General features: G+C 44.2%; 2 protein-coding genes and 1 long non-coding RNA gene across 24 annotated transcripts in view; 1 reads left to right on the top strand and 2 right to left on the bottom strand.

Moving 5' to 3' along the window:
- The window catches only part of TEX2 (testis expressed 2), a 73162-nt gene extending 57427 nt beyond the window's left edge, over positions 1-15735 (bottom strand). The window contains exons 1-7 of one of the 13 annotated variants that reach the window (XM_087751087.1): positions 14785-14923; positions 14230-14329; positions 11345-12251; positions 8070-8223; positions 7862-7946; positions 5188-5311; positions 3326-3483 (exon numbers count right to left, since the gene is read on the bottom strand). In XM_087751087.1, coding sequence (XP_087607213.1) covers positions 3326-3431 — 106 coding nt within the window. In that variant the 5' untranslated portion in view covers positions 3432-3483; positions 5188-5311; positions 7862-7946; ... (2 more) ...; positions 14230-14329; positions 14785-14923. Of the gene's footprint in view, positions 1-1034; positions 1187-3321; positions 3484-5187; positions 8224-11344; positions 12252-14229 lie in introns of those variants that run through there. The other 12 variants (XM_087751085.1, XM_087751083.1, XM_087751088.1 and 9 more) reach the window with 12 other exon arrangements.
- Positions 10469-16251, top strand: LOC148056453 (uncharacterized). Of its 2 annotated transcripts, none has more exons than XR_015703308.1 (2): positions 10469-10940; positions 12445-16251. It is a non-coding gene; the product is annotated as an uncharacterized LOC148056453 (long non-coding RNA). The 2 variants fall into 2 exon arrangements; XR_015703309.1 differs by having other exon boundaries at positions 10469-11153.
- Positions 15887-23569, bottom strand: part of PECAM1 (platelet and endothelial cell adhesion molecule 1) — a 43999-nt gene continuing 36316 nt past the window's right edge. For 5 of the 9 annotated variants that reach the window (XM_087751101.1, XM_087751105.1, XM_087751103.1 and 2 more), the window contains 2 exons: positions 22507-22529; positions 15887-17454 (listed from right to left, as the gene is read on the bottom strand). In XM_087751101.1, coding sequence (XP_087607227.1) covers positions 17425-17454; positions 22507-22529 — 53 coding nt within the window. In that variant the 3' untranslated portion in view covers positions 15887-17424. The remainder of the gene's footprint in view (positions 17455-22506; positions 22530-23569) is intronic. The other 4 variants (XM_087751102.1, XM_087751107.1, XM_087751106.1 and 1 more) reach the window with 1 other exon arrangement.

Below are 23569 nucleotides of genomic sequence, written 5' to 3'. Positions count from 1 at the left end.
GAGTATGACAAAGCATCTTAACAGAAGATAATCTTACAGCACTGAAGTCTTATACTAATTTATCTTACAGTTACAATATTAAAGTTACATACGAAAGTTTAAATTAAACTCAGCTGTATACTTAACTCCCCTAAATTATAGGCAGGAGTTCCGTAAGACGTTTGCTGACAGATACAAATCATCAAGAAGTTGAGCACAGACATTCAGAAGCAAGCTTAGCACATGCTGAAGAGACACAGTAAATAGATTTAGACACTGCACCGCAATAGAGAGGTAAAATACAAATGATACTGAGAATTAAAAGAGAAGCAGAAGCTAAAGAGCCCACATCTAGGACAAGAAAGAAGGAAACAATTTTAGGAGGGAGAGAGCCTCTCTCCTTTGATACTAAAAGCCAATTAGGAATCCTCACCCAGTTCCAGCAAGAATAAACGCTACTGCTGTTTCCTCTGCTGCTTGTTTTTAAGGTATCACTTCTACTTGTGCTCCTGCCAAACTGCATACCCTACCTCGGCCAACCCTTTACCTCAGTTACACTGATGGCAGGGGGAAGGAACTCCATCCCGCCGAACCCTGCCCAACAGTACAAATCAATCCTGCATCCAGCCCCGTCTGACCCGGCCGCCCCGGCCCAGGCACGGCTCGCCCGGAGGCAGCCGCCCCGCAGCCCCAGGACCCGCCCCAGCCCCCGGGCTCCCCGCGGGCCGGCACCGCGGCCGGACCGACGGCAGCGCCCGCCGGCCCCTCACGGCCGCCATCAGCCCCTGCCCGGCCCCGGCCGCCCCTCGGGGCGCCCCGGGAGCCGCCGGCCCCCCCGCCCTAGGCCCGGCCCGCCTCCGCCTCCCTTCGCCGCCGGGCGCCCCTTCCCTCCCTCCTGCCCCCCGCCCCGCGGACCCCGCCGGGCTCCCGCGCCTGACGCCGGGCGCTGCTGCTGCTGCGGCGGCGCTTCCCGCCCCGCCGGATGCGGCGAGGAGCGCGGGCGCTGCCCGGAGCGGGCCGAGGCGGCGCGGCGGGGCCCGCCCTGCCTCGCTTACCTTATCCGCGGCTCATGGCACTGCCCGGCGCGGCCCCGGCGTCCCGCGGCCCGCGCCACCAGCGCCGCGCCGGGCGGCAGCAGTGGGAGGAGTGGCGGCGGGGCTGCCCGGCGCCGCCAATCCGGGCCCCGCGGTGGGCCGGGCCGGGCCTGCCGGAGCCGCCGCAGCGCCGGCCGGAGGGGCGGGGCGGGGCCGGGCCGCCGCCGGCGTGAGGCGGGCTGCGGCCTGGCCGGGCGGAGGGGGCGCGGCGGGCGTGAGGGGACGGGGGCGGCCGGCGGGCGGCCGGGGCGGAGGGGTGGCCCCGGGCGGGAGGAACCGGCCCTTCCCCTCAGGCGGGCAGCCCGCTGCCAAAGTTTCAGGCAGCCGGTAAGAGGCGATGCGAGGAAGCGCCTGCCCACAACGAGGAGCCGCGCGGGGAGATAGTAACCGGGGGCTGTGGAATTGTGTCCTCTCCCGGCCGCTTGGAAAACGTCCGCGAATAACAACCAAGTGCCGCGGTGAAGGGAGGGCGGGCGGGCGAGGCCGCGGACGGCGCGGGCCGATCTCTGCCGCCGGTGCTGGTGTCAAACGGCCCGGTGCCGCCGTGCTGCCGTGACCGCGTTTGTAAGCAGCCGGTTCCGGGAAAACGCTGCCGTTGGTTGGGGTTTGTCCTACAAACTCCGTGTATTGGCTTTGCAGGCAAATGTTGACTGCTGTCATCTCTGACTAAATCGTTTCATAGAAGGAGCGGCTGCCGTGGGGAGATGTGTATGCCAGCAGGCAAAATAAAGCTGCTTGGTATCAAAACGTTATACAAATGGCCAAAAATTATCTGTTACCCAACCAACTAGGCAGTTATCCTAGGAAACGTACCGTGTCAGAGGTCATTTTATTTACTTTTCATATTTCTCAATTTGCAGCAGACTGAGGGAAAAAAATTAATTCTCTCCGTCAAAAGGTTGTTTTCCCAATAATGGTCTCATGCAATAAATGACAGCCTTACCACTGCTTTTACCCTTCACTTAATTGCTCTTGCTTCTGAAGACAGTTAATAATGAGATTACCACATTTACACTGGGTCAGACTCATGTTGGCCTTAGCTGCCCAGGTTCTTTAGCCACCCCATGGATTAATTTGGCAGTGTGAATTCTCCTCACTTCTCTTTAACAATTTCAGTTGGAAATAAAACATGAAGAATCCTACGAGATCTTTCAGACTCTATTTCATACCAGTGTTCAAATTTATGATGCTTTATGAGGTGATGAGGTGAAAGTTAATTTATTTACTAGCCAACATTTAGTGGGATGTGTGAGCAGAATTCAAATTGCTCCAAACTAGCTAATGTGAAGAGTTAAATATACAATACTAATTTTCAAATAGTTTACTGTCTTACCTACAGCTACGGCTCAGCCAAGGCTTGGGGTCCTCTTACACTAGGCATTATTTATATGGTAGGTACTAGGTTTTGTAGTCTAGTTCAAAAGCAGGTGCAAGTAGCACCCTGCTTTTCTCTTTAAATTTCAGGGACAATTTAATGCTTGTGGAAGTGAATTATCACCAGGCATCTTTGGATTCTTTAAGGCTCTTAGTAGCTCTTTTTAAAACCAGGATTCCTGCATGTAACTGTAAAACCAGAGGTGACCAAGAGTGGTCAGCACCCGGCAAAATCTGCTTCCGTGAGGAAAGGCCTGAGCTCACAAAATGGAGGGCCAGATCCTTCAAGCTGTTGGATGTCCAAGCAGTAAACTCAGCAGTCTTAAGTCTCCCTGAGCTGAAGGAATCCAGCAAAAGACTGCATTGTGTGAATATCATTGCATCACCTTTATTTATTCTGCAGTCTTTTTTTAATTAAAAAGACAACATTATATTTTAAATATATGTATGAGTGTATTCAATCATCTAGGATAGGTTTCTTTTCATAGCTGTCATTGCATATAGGCAGACCTTTGAATCATTATACAAAGCTAATGTTAATGTTTCCAAAGTCTGAAGATAAGATAATGGTTGTTTTCTTAACAACAGGTTTTCCCTGCAGGAACAGAGAGTATGGCTGGAACTCTGACTGATGGATTGGTTTTAGCTCTGTTAAACTATAAACAATTCACTAGAATTTCTGAAGCTTTTTCCGCCCTCTGTTTGCCTAACTTAGGCAACATATGGCCTAAAAGGCCTGACCTTGAGAGAAATGTTTTTGCACCTGAAGTTGGGTGCTCAGCAGAGGCTTCTTCCATAGAGTGATAGGTGCTGAGCAAAGGCTGGAGCCAGCCACTGGGAAGAACTAGGCACAAGCTGTGTCTGACCAGGTTACCTGCCTCTGAGCTTTGTCAGCCGTGTGGCCTCTTGGGAATCCTCTTCTAAAGGCAAGTCCCAGTCAGACGGAAGAGGGAAAAAGGAAGAATCTCTGAATTTTTGAATCATTCAGCGCTGTAAGAGTAAATCCTTTTGTTGGATAATTTATCTTCCACCCATCCTACAAAAAGACAAGAGAATAAAGTAATGCTTATTTATTTTTAATATTTCAGTATCCTATGTATAAATATGCAGTCATTCTGAGAAAAAACAGGCCTGCGGGTTCTAGAAATAGGTATATATAGTCAGGAGCGGCTTTTGAAAAAAATTACTTTAATCTTTCCGAATATGTGAGGGAGGCATTTAAATGCCTTTTAAAAGCAGTGCTTGAGCAGGCTGTAAAATAAAAGTAATATTTCTCTCCAAGAGCTACTGTGAGGCTCAGTTCATTTCTGTGTAGTGTCCCCACCAGAATTTCACAGCTCAGGACGGTTTAAAGCTTGTACTTTTGTGAGAAAAGAACATTACATGAGATCTGAGTTTCCACATGGTTTTCACAAACCTCTCATTGCCATCAGATCTCCTGGGGAAGACCCGAGAACTGCAGCACAGGCCTGCTTGCAATTTTATGCTGAGAAGCTTTAAAACGAATGAGGCAGCAGCTGTGCCTGAACATGTGAATCTTGGCATATGTGGTTTTGTGTGTACGTGTGAGAACAGCCTTACTGTTATTTTGTTTGTTTGTTATCTGTGCAATAGTAAACACAACGGAAAGAGGCTTAGCACAGAAAAAACAAGCGAGCCCCCCAGCCCACTCAATGTGTACAGCAACCCAACAAGCACTCAAAAGGCCAAGCTTCCCAGTGGGCTTCAGCTGGTTCTGACTATGGGCACGGAGGAGAGGATGAGCTTCCTGAATGCCACACTCCTTCTGCAGCGCTTGTGTGCCCGTGTTCTCCTTGTCAAGCGCTGAAACGATAGCATCCTCAGCACCTCCCAGTTCTTCCCCTGCCCAATGGCTGCACTGTGCAGAAGGGAGTACGAGCTTCACATTGCACCTGAATTCTCTAAGTTGTGAATCTGCCCATCTTGGCCTCCAGCCCATCACTTCTCCCCGCCCCGATCCCAGCCCCTGAGCAGCAATGCTGCTGCCTGGCTTATCGCTGGCACAAAGAAGCAGAGCCAGGTCATACCCTCCTCGGAAAGCCTCCCCCGCCAGCCCTCTGAGCCTAGCTCCGACTCTGCTTCTGAAATCCCCTGGGACCTGCAGAAGCTGGGAGCTCTTGTTGCTTCCTGTCCTAAAGAACATTGGTCTGTGGGGTTTTTTTTAATTGTTGCTTCATTTTTAAAGCTGAGCTGAGGATAGATCCTCTTCTCCTCATTTGTCCTTGTGATCTTCCTCTTTCCCTCTCTCTCTCTTTTGTAAAATTTATTAAAGGTTTCTAGATTGCCAAGTATCTGTGGACAAACAGGTCTGTACTACTCCTCGCATCAAGTCCTTTCACACACTCAGAGAAGACACATTTCCAGAGCCTGAGGAGGTTCTTAACTTCCACCTATCTCCCTGCAACTGCGGGCTGACGTACTGGTAGGAGCCAACAGCACAGCCTCTCTCGTGGCTGCCAGGAGGACAAGTGTATTCACAGAACAGGCTAAAACAAGGTCAGCAGGGCGTGCGGAGCTAGAACCATGCTGCCAAGGTGACCCCCAGGGGCAGGCGTGTTCCCAGGGAAGGTGCTTTGCCATGCAGCCGAGGGCAAACAGTTTGAATGCTGTGAATTTGCACTGGTGTCTCTCAGGCCTGCAAAACCTTCTTGATGCTTCTCACATAGGCTAACCTCATCCCTGACAGTGAATCCAGATAGGGAAAATGGCTGGTGCATACCTATAACCGTGGTGCCATCCATCTCTGGGGAAGAGGTAAGTCCACGTGCCATGCGGAATAGCCACGTGCGTGCTGCCAAAGTCACATGAAGGTTGCAAGAGCTGGTATCTGTATTTCAGCGTACCTGGCAAATGCACAAAACTCTAAAAGCCTGAAATTTGATCTGCACATGATGGAGAAGTCAATACTCCCTCCGCAGAGACCTTTGTGAGTTAGAATATATGCTGCCTGAGTGCTGGAGTACTTCAAAGTGCAACTGTGACAAAATACAAAGCTGGGGGAAGGTATAGGGGATACAATGGCGCTCTTCTACATTTTGTCTGCACAGGCATTACACCAGAAATCCTTGACAATAACATCAGATGGTACAGACAATTTTCTGTTAATCAGGAAAAGCAAAGCCCAAAGTAAACAGCAAGTGTCCTGACCTTTTAGCTGCCAAATCATTCACCTATTTTAAATCTACAAGTAAATTTAGTACTCCTGATACAGAACAGCTGAAGCTACATATTTAAACCAGGCACACACACTGCAACTTTTCCACATGCACAGGAACATTAACACCAGCCAGCAGTGAGTACCCTTCTCCTCTTGCCTGGACAGATGCTAAGGTTCTACACTGATGTACTTGGTATAAACGGTTAGTAAAGAGAAAAGAGCATTGACAATAGACTAGAAATGAACGGCAACCTTCAGATCCAGAACTCCAAACCAACTGTCATCAATATTCAGGAGGAGCTAGGTCCATAGTGTTTGGGGGGTGGGGGTAGGGGGGAAGCAGAACATATGGTCAGGTCATCTGTGATGATTTTATTGTCCCTTGTCTTCACAGGGAAAGTCAGAAAAATTAATCCGAATTAATGACAAGTGTGACTTGAAAGTGGTTACTGAAGTTACACTGGAGTCGGGCAGGAGTGCTGTTACTCAGAATTAAAATGGCCTTCATTTGATTTAGCTTTCTTCAGTTTCAGAGTGAAGTACACTAAATCAGATTAATGTCACTTAATTCTGAATATGAATATCTGCATAGGGTTTAATAGAATTTAGCTAATCTACTTTAAAAGATAATTCAGGTAAGGTTTCCTGAGTGTCCCCTTCGAGGAAAGACTCGCATCAATAGACTTAATGGGAATTGTTCCTGGATCGTGCTGGCGTGAGCTCAAAACATCAACACACCATAAAAATAGCGACATGTTGCTCAGATGTCTTTGTTCTGAGAGCATTAACATCTGAGCCAGAGCTGAATGTATACCTGGTAAAACAGAATCAGAAATTGCAGCATGAAGTGAATTCTTCATTACAAAAGAGGGATAAAACACTAAAGAGACTTTGGTTTCTCCAGCTGAGATGGGGAACTGGCATAGGTGGACCCCTGGTCAGGGCATTTCCCGTGTTCTGAAGGTGTAAACAACACGCATTGTTTTCGTAAGGCTGATATCATTTAGGCTGTTGTGCAGATCTAGACAGTGTAACTTCAAACCTGAATGTTGCTAGAACCTTTATTTACATTAACTTTGCCAAGTTTTCAGGAACTGCAACCTCTGCGGCAGTAATTAGTAACCTTCAACTGAGCAGTAGCATCATTGTGGCCCATATCCGCATATCATAGAATAAACCCAAATGTCTATGCCAGTCAGTCCAGCATTTTGGGATAAAATAGGGGCAAGGTCCTCTTTTAAATGGGGCAAGTCAGACACTGAATTTTGCTGAGGAGACTGGGCTTAAACAATGAGAACACAAAGGTGCAGTTACACCCCAGAACAAACAAGCACAACTTTGAAAGCAAACACAGGACTGATATTTTCCCATGTTAAAGAACTGCCTCTGACAAAGCATTCAGGACTTGTCCATTCACCCAAAATAATCACAGCCAAGATTCAATCCTTCCCTTCTCTCCCTACAACCAAACACCAGTGACAGCCCATTTCTCTAACAGATTTGGACCTACCCTCCGAAGCCAAATGTTCTCAGTGCCTCCACAATTGAATTCTTGTTCTGGACTTCACATTCTCCTTCTCTCCAATAATATTAACTGTACACCACTTTAGGAGGAAGACCTCGGCACAGAGACATATTAAATAACATCTCACTGTGCTAATCGCTCAGGTGGCTCAATAGGGAATCTGTGCTCCTTAGACTACTTGTTATAGGCAATGAAAAGGGACAGGCACCTCCAAAGAGCAGTTCAGAACACGACTCTCAGTGACTGTACTGGAGAGCAGAGTACCCTTGTAGCTCAAACATCCAGGGTAGATGTCTAATGCCAGGCACTGAGAACACTCCGCTCAGCTTCACTTTGTAATTTTAGTGACCTGGTGCATAATCCTGTCTCTAAACCTGCCCAGCTGCCCTGAGCCTTCTGCTCAGCTTCCACAGCCATCTTCTATTGCTACCTACTGCAACTAGCATCACACTGTGCAGCAACACCTGGCTCCATAGGACCTTGGGGTTTTTTCATATGTAGGAGCTGTTCCCTGTTGTTCAAGAGCGAGTCATGTCTTGTTCAGAGTATCATTAAATCTTTCAATTAAACATTGCTCAGTAATCTATCCAACCAGCATCCCTGAGTCTGATAGATAACAGATTTTTTTCACGTTAATCCAGTGAGATATGCTAAGGAATCTGTAAGTACGTGCACAGTCTGCTCTGGGGAAAAAAGTAAACACAGTCATACCTTAAGCTTTTAGAACATCCAGATTCCAGACAATATTAAAACCTTCCAGATTTGAGTGAGAGTCACCAGTCAGTGCTGCCTTCTACTGCATTTAGACAGAGAATTAATCTTTATACTCAAAGCCTTCCAAAACTCACATGTTTTAAAAATAGCAAAATGTATTTCTTTTGAAGTATGGGCTTGTTACAGCTATTTAGGAACCTCTTACTGAACTCAGATGGATCTTGAACCTCCCCTGGGGATGGTTTAGATGTCGGTGTTCATTCATTTACAGATTGGAAGCTGTCCAGGACAATATTGCAAGAAAACTCATGATGTCCAGGCTTTCTTTCTTTCTTAAACAGGATTTTCCGTGCAGTTCTCTACAAATAAATCCAAGGTTAACTATGATGAGTAGGGAAAGAACGCAGAGAAATTCAACCCAGTATTAGCAATGCATACTGCTTATTGGTCAACAGGGTATTTCTCTCTAGTGGCAAGGGGAGTATATAGTAAAAACTTCACTTGGGCAGTGAGAATCTCATCTCGCCCCAATTCCATCACATATTCCTGTTCCTCACCGCTGACAGTAAGTGTGCAAAGGTCTTACTCTTCATCAGCACAAAGGCACATGCTGTGTATCTAACCCTATGCCATCCAGACACAGGGTTCAGGCAAAAGCTTATGACCCCAACGGGTTTAATGCTGCCTTTCATTGGATATTCTTCTGTATAAGAAACAAACAAGCTCTGGTACAGAAGCAGGCAGCTGAAACAGGAACAGCCACCCTAAGAAAGAAGGCAAAAGGGCAAACCTGGAGGAGAAGCTAATGCATTCAAGGTTTCTCCTGACTGAAAGGTTGGGCTTTGAAGGTGCGGGGAGCAGGGTAGTGCTTGGAGCAGCTGTGTGCTCCTATGGTCTGACAGGAGCGGCCTTCTCTCAAAACCAGGCAGAACCAGATAAACTCTACAAGAACGACCTTGAGAAAAAAAGCTGGTGGAGTGCTTCTGGACAAAGTGGTGGCTGAAAGGATTGAAATTGCATGCAGAGAAAGTGTCTCCTATTGTCTAATTCCTCTTCTCTTCAAGGAAACAGAATTTTGTACTTTCTTTGTAAATAAAGGGCTGCATCAAAGTACCTGAGTGATCAGTTTTGCCTGCTATTGGAAACAATCCGCTGGGCCTAAAACCATCTAAGTGCTTTGGTCAAAGACAGGGAATAAAAGCTCCATTCATTTCCTCATGCAAAGGCAACAGCTTCATCCCTTTGACTGCAATTGCACAGAGCTTGAAAAGCCAAGGATGCGTGAAGCGTGATTGCTATGACTTATGAAGTGCGGAACAGGGGACATGTGCTGTGGACGTGATGACTGCTGACACTGCTTTGCCCTCAACCTTGTCTTTCACTGACATAAGTACAAAGTAAGTGTAAAGCAGTTACCAAGTCAAACTAGTGATCTTGCCCTGGTGGAAATGACTCCAGCAATTAGGAGAATCAGTTGGTGTGAGCACACAGCCCTATCCATGTTTGTATGCAATGAAGAAAACACAGATGTGACCTTTGTCAGCCAGTCAGTGCACTAATTAGTGTGTCAGAGATAATAACGGTTAAACATGAAAATCTGACCTATATATGCTACAAAAGAGCAAAAGGCAACAATTTACTTAAGTCTCTGTTATACTGTTAATGATTACAAGCTGAAAAACTAGACCATAATGCAGGAAACTTGTAATTAAAAAGCATCAATTATCATTTTCTCCTTGTAGGGGACATTAGTCAGGTCCAATTTCCACAGTCCCATTTGGTATACAGATAGACAGGTAGGACTGTTCAACAAGGCTCAGTGCCGGGTCCTGCACTTGGGTCCCAACAACCCCAGGCAACGCTGCAGGTGTGGGGAGCAGTGGCTGGAGAGCTGTCCGGCGGAAAAGGACCTGGGGGTGTTGGTCGACAGCTGCCTGAACATGAGCCAGCAGTATGCCCAGGTGGCCAAGAAGGCTTGTATCAGGAATAGTGTGGCCAGCAGAACTAAGGCAGTGATCGTCCCCCTGTACTAGGCACTGGCAAAGCCACACCTCAAATCCTGTGTTCAGTTTTGGGCCCCTCACGACAAGAAGGACATCAAGGTGCTGGAGCGTGGCCAGAGAAGGGCAACGAAGCTGGTGAAGGGTCTGGAGCACAAGGCTGGGGAGGAGCGGCTGGGGGAGCTGGGGGTGCTCAGCCTGGAGAAGAGGAGGCTGAGGGGAGCCCTCATCGCTCTCTGCAATTGCCTGAAAGGAGGCTGTAGCGAGGTGGGGGTCGGTCTCTTCTCCCCAGTAACAAGCGATAGGATGAGAGGAAACGGCCTCAAGCTGCGCCAGGGGAGGTTTAGGTTGCATATTAGGAAAAATTTCATCACTGAAGGGGTTGTCAAGTATTGGAATAGGCTGCTCAGGGAAGGGGTTGAGTCCCCATCCCTGGGGGAATTTAGAAGACAGGTAGATGCGGTGCTTAGGGACGTGGTTTAGTGGTGGACTTGGCAGTGCTGGCTTAACGGTTGGACTCGATGATCTTAAAGGTCTTTTCCAACCTAAACCATTCTATGATTCTGTGATTCTATGACCGTGTGATTCATCCTGGAACAATCAGAAAGAAATCAAGTCAGTGGGAAAAGATGAGCTTCAGGGAAAAAAAAAAAAAAAAAAAGAAAAAAAAGAAAAAGAAAGGAAAAGGAAATAAAGATAGTTAAAGAAAACCCTTTCAGTGTTTCTTGTTTGACAAAGCATAGGTGTGTGTCAGGGCTGTTTTCTAATAGGGCAGCCTTGCCTGCCTCCAGCAGTGACTAAACTGGATTTAAGCAGCGTACACAATGTTCTGAGGTTTCAGGGCTGAGCCAGCTAATACTTTCAGTCATGCTGAACATACCGTCCCTCTGTAGAGATCAACTAGTCCCCAAGGTCCCTGGGAGGAACATGAATCTCTCTTCATAAGTCTGCGTATTTCCCCTCTCTGCTCCCTTAAGGTCTCTGACTTCCAGCCAGGGGGGACAGCTTGTCTGGAGGCTGTTACAGGCTCAGCACCCACAGGTGGAACCAGTTTTTCAAGAGTGCCAACAAATGCTGTAAGTACATTTGGATTTATTCTTCCAGCCCTGAGGAATACCCAGAGTCAGGGCTGAGCTCTGTTCACCAAAATTGTCTGGAAATTGCAGCCAGGGAGGTAGTTCACTGCTGCTCTCTTTGTCTATATGCAGGCATCTCCAGGAGTCCAGGGCAGTGCAAAATCCTAAATTCTTATCTGGAGGCCACAGCTCAAGTGGCAGTGGCCACATGTGGTGAGAATTACAGGCACAGCAGGTCCAACTTGCTTGTGTGAAGTATTGTCATTAATGGCCAAAGTAATTGAAACAATACGGGCCATCTAGTCCTGATCAGCTGACTGGCTGATCTGGGCACAGTCAGTGGCTAGAAAATTTGATCTATCATTTTGCATGCAAGGACTGCTTTTAGACACAGTTGGCTTTACCTGATTTCAGCTCTGCCATGGATCACACTGCAGAATCACAGCTCATCTCCAGCCGCCTCTGAGCTTTTACCTCATAACAGCTTTTGCAGCTTTGGGCATTCCTAAATAAGAATGTCTTGCTCTTTAAATCTCCTGTTCCTTAATGATCATGGAGTTGAAACAAAAAATATAAAAACCAACTCAAACAGTAAAAAAATCAAAACTAAGTTTTGCATTATGGAGACTTTGTGAGATTTTCATTATTACTGTGCTTTAAATAATTTAAAATTATTCAAAAGTGATCTATATTTCCTATTGACAATCTCATGTTAATTTAATAACCTGCATGGCTGTAATTTTCATTAATTGACTTACACTCTGACCACATCTTAATAGACTTGACAATTTTTTCTTCCATTAGACTCTCAGTCTATTATCAAGCAGGAATGCCAAGTTCACCCCTTCCAGTAATACCATGACTCACCCCACTTAAGCCAAAGCCCTCATCTTTGTCCCATTGATGTCAACCTCTCTGTCCCCTCCACTCCTGAGGACAGACCAGCAGCTCACATTTTCACTGCCTTGGAAGCACTTATCCCCAAACAGAGCAGAGAGTTCCCTAAGGAAAAGCTGAGGCTGGAAAGTGGGGATTGCATTTGGGAGAGGACACATTTCCACAACTTACTGCTGGTTGGAGCCTGAACTACCACAGAAGGTCGCACTAGGGAACAGCCTGGGTGGATGGTGAGAGCCACAGGGGAGTTCAGGGATTTGGCACGGATTAGTTCCACGAAGACAGCAGTCAGTCAGGGACATCAGTTTGGCCGCTCTGAACAATATGAAGTTCACAGGCGAGACTTCTGCCCTTGTAGCACTGTCTCATTGATTTGCAAAGTGAAACTGTGTCAGTTGCAGTGGAGACTTGGCTCTGCGTGTAGTTAAAAAATGAATAAATAAAAAGCGAGTGCAGAGGATTTAAAGCCAAGCTCTCCCTATGCAAGTATTGATAAGTGCTTTGTGGAAACAGGCTATTTCAGCAGCTACAGTTCCTCTCCAAGCACTGAACGGGGCTTGGATTATGCCAGCTAAATAACAGTGTAATATGATGTTTTCTTTTGAAGGCACACACTCCCAGTGTCAATATCATCGTCTGTTGGAGCAGCTGCGTATCAGACAGGCCCCTCAGTGCCTCATGACTACACGTCCCCGTGCAGGACTAACACACCGACAGCAACAGTTGAAATGAACCTATTGTCTTCTTGGATCAGCGGTGCTGTTACCTGCAAAAGTACTTTTTATTAACAGGTATATTTTCTACTTGTCCTAGCAGTCACAGGACTACTATAAACACATGAATGTTCGGGACAGGCCACCTCCACAACACTGATTCTGCCACAGCACATTCCCCAGAGCATCGCCAACACCATGAAGTGTGGAGCCGTTAAGGTGACTGGGCTGATGGGCTGTTCCTTCCCAAACCTGCCACAGTGTGGGGGAGTTCTCTCCCCCAGCCCTGCTCACTCCCCCCTCTCTTTCCTTTCATCTTCTTTTCACTTTCTTTCTTCCCTGTAATAAGCCTTCATGCCAAGATCTCCTTTTATCTCCCAAGTAAAACATTAAAACAAAAAGACAACTACAGAAAAATCAAGGCAGTAACCAGAGGACGGTGAGCTGTCACACTTGTCACTCCTGGGTTTTGTTCAGTGAAAAAATTGCTGCATTTTCATTACACAAAAGGAGGCCCTGATTTCATCTAGTACTCTTACACATTCAAGATTACACAGAAATATATTACTAATCTATTAATTTCAGTGCCAGGTTCTATCTTTACTGGAAGTGATAGTTTATTTGCGGAACTATTCCTCAAACAATACCTTTTGGATCTGAATTCCTCGTAACCTCGGCAATGTGGTCAGACCCAGGATACCAAGTGAGGTCCATTTCTAACAATCACCGTTACAGCTTCTGGCACAGTTCAGTGCTACTGCAGATCCCAGGGCGATCAGGGCATATTCTGAGTGCCTTTGCAGTGGCTGCCTAGACCTTTGCTGATTTGTGCTAAATCTTTCATTTCAGTTTCATGTTGTTATTCTGTTTGTCATCAGACTTTGCAGGTGACTCTCTCCCTGAGAAACCCGTGATTTCTTTTGCTATTAAATCTAAAACTTAACTACAGTGATTATTTCCTGCAATGGTGAGAATTTTTTCAGCCTTCCCACTCTGTGGCTGGTGAGAAAACAAATTACCTGTATAAATATAAATGCTCGCATTTAATTGGAGCTTCCCATGCAAGCCACATTCTCATGATTGCTAGACTCTCTAAGCTTTTTTTCATGGGAGCACCTGTGATTTAGAGTGGAGCATTTCAAAGCATGAAGACAATAAGCCCCGTTCTTTGTGATTCTTTAGACATGACAACTTGCTTATTACCTCCACGTAACAGTAAAAGTGATGTTTATTCTGCTTTCAGCAGTCTATTCAGAAAGGCCTTGAAATTCTAAATAACAAAATGTGCTAGCATTTTAAATCTGTACTGATACTTTATTACCTTCAGTTTGATTTCTAGTTTAATTGGTGGGTTTTTTTCATTTGATACCTCTGTTTTTCTCAAACTTTGTTTCCTTTCTCTGTACCTGTCCTCTCCCTCACAACAGAACGGCTGTAGTCCATCTGACGGCATTACTTCCCCTACCCCCAAAAGCTGGGGGCTTATGATGCAAGACAGCTTAATGATGCATTGCAACATGAAGAACTTGAACTGAACCACACTCACAAAGAAGCAGTTAGAACAAGCACATAACACCCCAGAAAAGTAAATAAAATTTGGGGTTTATTCACCCACCGATGGACAGGGTGTTCACTCTGTGCAGAAGCAGTGCCCCAGCATTTACGAACAATTCACTAACCTATGCGAGAGTAGGTGGTGGTCATGGCTGGGAGGTTTACACTGTGTTTTGAAAACGGTTCTTTAAGAGTGGTGGAGGTCCAGATGAAGAGATCATACCGCTGCAGGAATAAAAGTCATAAGGCTCAGTTTATGCACGTAGGCGTAAGAAAGTTAGAACCTGGCCCAGAAACCGGGGTCGGACCTGCAGCCCCCCGCACACTGGCACCCTGCTTGCCCCGCCTGAGCCCCCTCCAGCCCGATGCAGGCAGCCCTCAGGCACGGCGGGCCGCGCTGGCTGCCCTGCCCAGGCAGGGGCCACCCCGGAGGCAGGAGGGACCCGTCGCCACCCCGGTCGCCCCGCAGGTCGCTTGCCACCAGGGGTCAGCACCGGATCAACGCCGGAGGCCGCCGGGTGCTGCGGGCGGAGCAGCAAAGGGGCGGCAGGGCCCCGGCAGGGCCCGGGTGACACCGAAGGGGTGGCAGCCGGGCGGCCCTGGCCGGTAGCTGCCAGCACGAACCGGGCAGCACATCACCACTGATTTTTCCACGAAAGGGCACACGGAAGCATACTTACATTAGACAAGAAAATAAGCAGCTGCTAGTTTGCTGAAAATGAAAAAAAAATTATCAGTGGCAAGGAAGGAGAGGCTGTTGATTTAAAGCATTGCTGTATCTCATCCCTAAAGCCTCTGCTCTGCAATAGCAAAAATATAAAGTTAACCAAGTAAGGCAGTGGAGTGGGTAAACCTCTTCCTGAGCGTGCTTAGTGCAAGCAGGATGCGGTGCTGTCAGGGGATGTTCCATCCCTTCTGTCTTCTCAAAAAGTAAATATTTAGCAACACACCTCATTTTATATTTGCTGAGCTCAACTTGGTGACAACGTAGAAATCTGAATTTTTGTGGCTGTTTTTCAATAACGTATTGTTTGAGCTCTAATCTGAGCTTTAATCCATTTCAGTAACAGATTCAAGACTTATTTGCCATATGTTTCCAATGGGACAATGAGGCTTGTTTGGCATCCAGAAGACACGCTCATAACAGGACATTTGGACTCCTTGTGTAGCAGTTTACTTCATGGGCCCATTAACCTTGTCTTCACTGGAGATGTGTGCTGATCTAATGTCCCATATTTTAAAATATTTTTGGTATATCTGTAAGACAAAACAGAAGTGCTCAAAGCAGCGCACAGCACTCTAAGTGGACAGTTCAGGTATGTTTCAGTAGAGCAAACAACTGTTGTTACAGGCTAAATCCAAAATAGTTTAGGATTATTCCAGCCAAGAGACAAGCTGAAATAGATCAATGAATTGTCCCACTGCTGCTCCATCATGCCCAGATGACATTCTGAAACTTCCCAGAAACCAGTGCTTTCCTGAGCTGTGCCAGGGACTGTGGAAACATTTGTGGAGGAACTTTTATCTTTGTAATTTAGCAAAGGACTTACATGAATGCAAGCACTCCCATGCTCGATTCTTAAACCAATTAAGTGCATTTACCTGCTGCTAAACTGGTTCATGACAACAGATCTAAGTGCCTGGAATCACTTGTTGCAGAGGTGACATCTTCCATATGTAAATTTATACAATGTATCTATATGGTTCATCACTAATAAAAAATTTTACAGGCATTCATTTGCAAGTGGTCCCTACTATGAAGATGCGAGATCCAGTGCGAAGTTCAATTCAGAGTTTTCTTTATTAAAATACCTTTTCACATTCCTTATACTAATGCATTTGTGTGGACACTCATGGGATGCTAGAATGAACATTTGTCAACAGAAGAGTGCTATGAAGTCAGTCATTCGTGAAAGGCTTTTGATACAAACAACATTTGCATAGGGAACAATAAATTAGAGATATTAGCCAGTAACTGGAGCTTGAAAATTTAAATGTTTGGAATGAGGATATAAAACCCTTTTGTATTTCTTGCTGGTTTTGCGCCTTTGATGCAATGCTTAAAGCAGTAAACTATATATGTATATACAAATCCATGTCCTCTCTTTCACTATTTTCTAATTAAAATGAGAACCTTCTTACCTGTGGCCCAGATCTTGTAGTAAGTTAATCTGCAGTACGAAAAGGAGAGCAATTGCAGTGTCAAAGACCAGCTGGTTAAGGGGTTGGGGACAGCACTTTTTCTGTTTTGTTTTGTGTTCTTTTTCTAAACTAATGCAACTGAGATAAACATGGGCTGCAAAGATTAGATCCAGGTCCAAACTGGATCCATGTTAGTGGTTTATCATACTATAGAGAAAAAGGATAGGTATGGAGTTCCATACTGGACAAACTGGACACAAGTACGACTTCAGGTTTCTCCTAAAATCAAAGGAATAAGGATTATACATAACAGGATTTTCAGGTACAAACTCACTGATCTGGGTGTAGTATATCCACCCACTCAAGACCTATATTTTGCATCATCCAAAATAACTGTGATGGGCAATCATTCCTTGAAGAACCATCACACCAAACTAACCAACAAGCATCAGAACTTTTGAAGGGGAAAAGCAATTCAGCAAAGAATAAAGAATATTTGTGCCTCTACTGATAGAAGCACTTAGTAAAATACTGAATCTCTGAACAGTTATTCAAGTTTTTAGAGAGCCCTGAGCTCGCTCTTCCGTTAGGCCCTCATTGAAGTGTAGCATCCAAGTGAGCTATAAATTAGCTGGCTCCAAGACCGGTAGCAGTCCAGCTGCTGCAGCACAGGGAGTTCAGCGCAAGCTGCAAGATCATGTCAAAGTCCATACATGGCTGGCCAAGCTGTGCTGAGCTCTGATCTGCCGCAGTAGAGTGTTACCGATTGATGACCAAGTTAGCTAGTTTAAAGCAAGCTTAGATATTTCTACATCCTACTAGCATCACAGTAGTTACTGCACTGTGGAAATGTACTTCCTCAGCTGTAGCTTCCCCTTTTATTTCCTCAGAGCATGATGAATTGGAGGCTAGAAAGGCAAAATTGCATTAGCAGGAGAAATTAAAGATGGGAACCTAGGTCAGTGGTTTCTAGAGCCACTTTCCTATGAGAATTTTTATTTGTAATTTTTTCCATTAAATGCTTTAGGAACATCTCTATTGTTCCCCCTGAGGAAATAAACTTTGAAAAGAAGAGCCTGGCAAACTCATAAATAAGTGCTGCAGAGCTTTTGAAACATTTGCAACATCTTCCATCTTGGCTTGTTTTCTTCTCCCAGCTGATGTTTGAGATCACTGTTCTAAGTAGCATCAGGATGCCCTTGTATTCTCTGTTGGCAATAAGACCAAAAAAGAAAAAAAAGTATGAATATAAATGTCCCCCTGCCCTCTCCTGTCCTTTTTGATCAGTACAAAAACTTTAAATATAGTAACATATTCCTTAGAGCACTCTACAATGAGCTAATAAATACTCACAGTTCCCTGGGGAGATATTAGTATTATCTTCATCAGATAAAAAAGGAAATAAGACAGTGGGAGGTTTAGGTTAACAATTACAGGCTAGACTGCAACACTGTTAATCACCAATATCTGCAACTGGGCTCTTACTGATAGGAGCTGGATTCTTATGGGAGCTGCTGGCACTCAACAAATCTGAAAGTCAGATCCCTTATTTACTAGTAGGTGCCCAGTTGCCACAACTAGGCCCCCACCTTCAGTCGCACAAGAATGAAAACCTTTTCCTAAGAAGCACGTGGGTAGCTCAATAGTGAGCAATGCAGTGTTCAACTTTTAGACACCATGTTTCTACAAGAGTCTGCTCCTTTGAATAGGTTATCTTCAGTACACAGCAGGGACTTAAAAACCTGGCACTGAGAACCACAAAAGGCAGCACGCAGATAGAGGAGTCCTCTACGCTAGCCAATGGGAAAGGGCAAAGAGAGATCCCGAACTTCATTGTCGTTACATTATATGACAGAAATAATTCTGTCCACTGAGGATTCACAACGGGCAGGTCTTTCCTGACATCAGTTGTCAAAGCAAGCCTTCCTCCAACAAATATCTGCTAAGAGTACGTGATGGCCTCTAACCTAATAGTTTAGTCTGTCAGCACTGAGGCGCCTAATTCCTTTTGTGGACTTACCCCCAAAGGATTTGCCCCATGAGTCAGAGGCAGGAATTCCTGGTTTATAATTCAATGTTTATTTCAGAGTATCACCTTGTTTTTCATATCCTGACTGCCTGAAATCCCCCCCAATTTTAAATGGACACATCCTTCGTCTGCATTTCCTGTCTGAAACTATTGTGCCATGTTACCGTGCACAGTTAGATACATGCCAGGTCCCCCTTCGGAGCTCGCTATGTTGTGCTGGCAATGTGAAGCAATTCCTTTACCACTGAGAATTTACCAAATACTTTTGGGATCACTTGAGTAAGATGAGAAAGTAGCTGAAAAAAACCCCCGAAATTTTTCCAAATAGATTTAAATTGTACAGGTTTCTGTCTCAGAGGGTACATTCTGAGGTTGAACAAATAGGCAGCTAAAAGTACAGCATGTCCCGACTGAGTCTGCCAGTCCTCATGTAGCCCTAGGACAGAATCAAACAAACAAACAAACCAACACACGCACACATCTAAGAGGTAATAAGGGAGGAGGAGATATGAAGTCAGAATGTACCGCTGAGGTAAATTTGACACAATACCAATTAGTATTTGGCGAAGTGGCTATCTCATTGTTAAGATATTTCCTTCAATATGTTTTCAGAAACTGGGACCATTAAATAACTTGGAAAGACCGCCAGCTCTGATTTCAGGAAGGAAACCTCCTCCCAGTTCCTCTCTAAGTAATTCATTTCTTTTGCAAATACTTCCTATGGATGGCATTTAAGATATAAATTTCTGAAACAGAGGAGAAAGAGGGAAGCAACCCCCAACCCAAAACTTCAGGTTCATTTCTACATGACCTAAAAGTCCAAGACATTCAGGTTCAAGGTACTCTGGACTGCAAATCAGTCAGAACCTGTACTGCAATTGGGCCTTTGTACAATTCAAATAATTCAAACTTTAACTGATTGTTTTTCTAACGCACCACGTTTCTTGACATAATACAAACACTTTCAACGCTTCTGTGTAACACAACACTTATTGTCAGTACATCATGTTTACTGAAGCCCTGAGCTCAATTTTGTAATGGTCTCTCTGTGAAGATGAAGCAAAGTTCCTAAATTTCCATGCTGGATTATATTTATTCTGACAGAAACTATGTAGGGGCAAATGCACAAGAGCAGGGCTAGCACTCATTAAAATGATTTGCTTCATCTTTCTTTTCCACAGTGCAGTACTCTGTTTTGCCTGTGACTTCTGGAAGATCAATGCAGAACTGAGTAAGTTAACAGAGTTTATCTGAGGAGTGGAACCCACATAGTTATTTGAATTTAGAGAGTGGAAAGGACAGCAGGGTCTGATGTCGAGTCTCCGCCATCATTACTGAAACAAAAAGGTTGCATGTCCTTCTGTCTCTGAAAACATAGTTTTTCGCAAAACACTACTGTCTCTTTGTCCCACACTTCTGGAATACCAATTACTTCCTAAACAGAGTCAAATTCTACAAGTTTTTTGACAGGTCACTATAGCTAAGTAATCCATCTGGCATTTCATGCGATCAAGATGCCAGCTGACCAGCCTAGCTCCTGAAGGCCTCCTTTCACTCACAAATTAAGGGAGTAGCAGATGGAAAGCAACTTCACCTCTGAGCCAAATACTTCATTTGGCTATAAAGAAGCAGAACAGCTGGGGAGGAAGTTTAAGCCACTCGATCACTTTATAAGAAGCATTTTCCTTTTCATGAGTAGGATCAACAACAACTCATTTGGACCAAACCTCTGAGGTACCTCACAGTTAAGCACTGTGTGAAAATGAGCTACAGAAAAAAAAACAGTTGCAAGAAAATAATGACAGAAAGCACTTTAGTGGCTCCCTGCCTCTTCTGTACTCATCTGTGTTGCCTGAAAAGTGCTGAGAGGCAAATAAGGGGATGGAAAATCTATAAGGAAATTCATCTGTCCAGTCCAACTTTAGGTCACTCATCTGGAGAGTTCAAAAGAGGGATGGTGCTGCTTTTTGTCACAGGCTTTATTGGAAATAGAAGTGGGAATTTAAGAAGCAGAAGATGGGGATCTGTTTTTTTGCTATGTCCTTTAAAGCACTAATAATTCAAAAAAAGGAATAGTTACTGTCTTAAGTACATGAACAGTATCTAAGCAGGGGACAATGTCACAGATGTGAACTGAGTAAGGCTACTTCTAGGAAAACTCAAGTAAGATGTGCAAGTGTTATAAAGCTGACTTTTCTTTGGGGTGTTTCTGAAAATGGGATTAGTTTTACAGAGTAAATAGTTTTATTATTTTACTACTGTTAACGGGAGTTTGTACAGACAACACAAAGAAAACACTGCCCTCAGCTGACACTTTTCTCCCTTGAACCTAAAATTACTTCACAGATTGTCTGGTTTAGCAAGCTTTAATAGCCCAATTAATTATGATGAAAGTAATTTACATGGGGTAGTCAGTGTATTTTCATTGAAGCAGCCTCATTATACTTCCAGGAGAGACTTTTTACTCACTTTTGGCCACAGGAAAAGAAAAAAAAAAATCTTCATAAAACTTTAGTCTTTCATCCAATGTCCATTATAAATTATGTAGGGTGTGGAAAAAAAAAGGTAAAAACTCCTCCCTGAGCTTACACAGATGTCTATCACAGCCACCCTTGACAATTTTTCCTTTTGTGTTGGACTGGGACAAACTTTCTTCTGCGTGACTTTCCAAGGAATGCCTGGTATAACCCAGAGGAGGGTTCAGCTCCATTTATTTTTAGAAAATTGAGAGCAAAGAATAAAAGCAAACCTTTAAACTAAGAGAGACAATGATACTATAAACCCTACTGGCCTGTTAATATATGTCTGTTTATTGTAACACAATCTGTGACCTTCAGTGCACTGCCAGTGTCTGTAAATAATACAATGGGCTGCTTTTTTATCCCATGGGGGTGTGAGTGCTGATGAAGCCTTTCAAAACTCAAATGGATGCCATAAGATGACGTAGACTGTGCTATTGTGATTCTTATTTATGAGTCTCTCTCTCTCTTTTTCTTTTAAAATACAAGTTCCAGAGTCACAAAGTAGATGGCAGAAAAAACACCCAGTCTGCATGGTTTGAGGTTGGATCACATAGCTTATCTAACATTCATAAAAGTATTCCTGAAATGTAAGTTCCCTGCCTCTTAGATCTCTTGAGAGCAGAGTAACAGCTCATTCAAGACATGTATTCTTTTTAAAAAAAATCCATATTTTTTTCACTGGCTTCTTAGCCCTATAAAGCTGTTCACCACCTGCAGAACCTTCACAAAACTCCTAATTGTTTAGCTGAGATCCTCCATATACGGATGGTACTATTCTCACCTCTTGGTTAGAGCAGCATAACTGTGACATAGCTATGTACTCTGAGGTAAAAAATTGCTTGCCTTTAAAATTTCTTACAAGGTCTCAGTTTTCACCACCAGCCCTTAGAGTCATCCCGCTTGCTATACCAGTGGATGAAATCAAATCCAGAAGGAAACAGTCACAGACAGTGAATAGAAGTGACTTCTGCAAATTCAGGTGATCAGCCATTCCTCCTTAGTTTAACTCTTCATTTCACATCTTAGGAAGGACCTCGCTTCTCTGGATATTCCAATCACAGAATGTATGTGTGTGCATGTGAGCAGGCACACCCCGGGGAGATTCACTGGCACTAAACACCCTATGGATTTTACAGATGGGAATGGAACAACAGCTCTGTCCCCAGTGATACATTAACCAGATTAGCAGGTTTTCACATGCAAATCTTGAGTCCCTCAGGTCCATCAGGAACCTGAAGCAAGAAGCAACCATCCCCACCCTTATGCCATTCTGCCTTGTGCAGTGTTAGGTTAACGGTTGGACTTGATGATCTTAAGGGTCTTTGCCAACCTTGACGATTCTATGATTCTATGATTCTATAAGCATGAGTATTTGTGGCACCTATCCACATCTGTGCAGATGCTCAACACAACTTCTTGGAAGATCATTATTTTTCATCTACCTCCTGTACTAGCACTACCAAATACCAGTCCATTCCACGGACTTTTAAAACTGACCATTCTATAAAGATAGTACTGAAAGCTTGATTAGTAAGAATATGTATGAAGGGATTGCCCCAATAGCTGTCCAGTAAAGGTCCTGAACAACAAATAAACAATTAAAACGTAGCAGCGCTACGTAGCTATGTAGCAACACTGTCTCACTAGATACACAATAATCTCAATCCAATCTCCCTATATTTAACTGCTTGCATAAAAAGTATACTTACAGAATGCCTGTTTTCCACAGAATCTGCAAAATAAAATACAATGTATAAATTATGAAATGGCACATTGCAGAGTGACCAGTTCTATGTTCCGGAAAACAGACTTTTATGTTTAATCTAACTTTTTTTGTTCACTTTGCAATGATGTGAAATTGCTACCTACAACTAAGGTTCAAGCTCTGGTCCTAAGAAGTATCCAAGCACTAGGTTAATTCAAGTACATGGGTGGGACCAGACATTTCAAAGACCATGTTGAACAGTACATGTTTGATAGCTTTCCTGATTATGGTTTACAGCAGAAGTCTCTACTGAGAGCACAAGCTGTTACTGGACAAAAAAGCATCTTCCTTTTAGAGGCAAGTTCTCATGAGCATTATACTTCCTCTTCCAATTCCTTGCCAGGAAAATAACGTACTGCAGAAATCCGGTATAGGATACAATTTTCAGAGCCAAATTAGATCCTGCAAAGGCACCTGAAATTTTATTAATAAAAAGATGCTCATTCCCAAGGAAAGCCTGAGAGCTAGCGGGCTCTTTCCATATAAGATCAGTGAACTTTAAGATTAGATCTTAGCCTTTTTTTTTTTTTTTAAAAGTGGATTTAGCTATTCAGAAGTTTCACAGAATACCTTCAAATACTAAAATATAAATATTTCTTTGCCCTCTGAAAGTGAGACAATCTAGAGACATGAGGGAAGTAACTCTTCTTTCAGAAGAGGACTTCAAGTCTTATTAAAAGTGCTCTTTGGTATGATCTGTTAAGATATTTCACATGTGACAAAAGTAAAAGTGCCAAATCTTGAAGGGTACTTTCTTAGAAAGTATATAAAATACAGTGGAGAGAGGTTTTGTCAAGGAAATTCATCTAATGCTGAAAGCAGAGGGTTTGGACTAGGGCTCTGGGTTAATCTTGCCAGTATTTTTTCTATAAATGTGGGATAGTCTCTGAATCTATATTTTTTCCAAGTATGTATTTTTTAAATAGCAAATAATAACATCAATCCTCCCATAGGTAGAACACTTACGTAAATTTTGAAAAGCTCTCTGAAATCATTAAATGAAGGAT

This window comes from Nipponia nippon, unplaced genomic scaffold, assembly GCF_047370975.1.
Source record: "Nipponia nippon isolate SJK-2023a ecotype South Korea unplaced genomic scaffold, ASM4737097v1 scaffold_14, whole genome shotgun sequence".
Lineage (NCBI taxonomy): Eukaryota > Metazoa > Chordata > Aves > Pelecaniformes > Threskiornithidae > Nipponia > Nipponia nippon.
The sequence above is the reverse complement of the archived record's forward strand: the minus strand, read 5'-3'. Positions and strand labels throughout refer to the sequence as shown.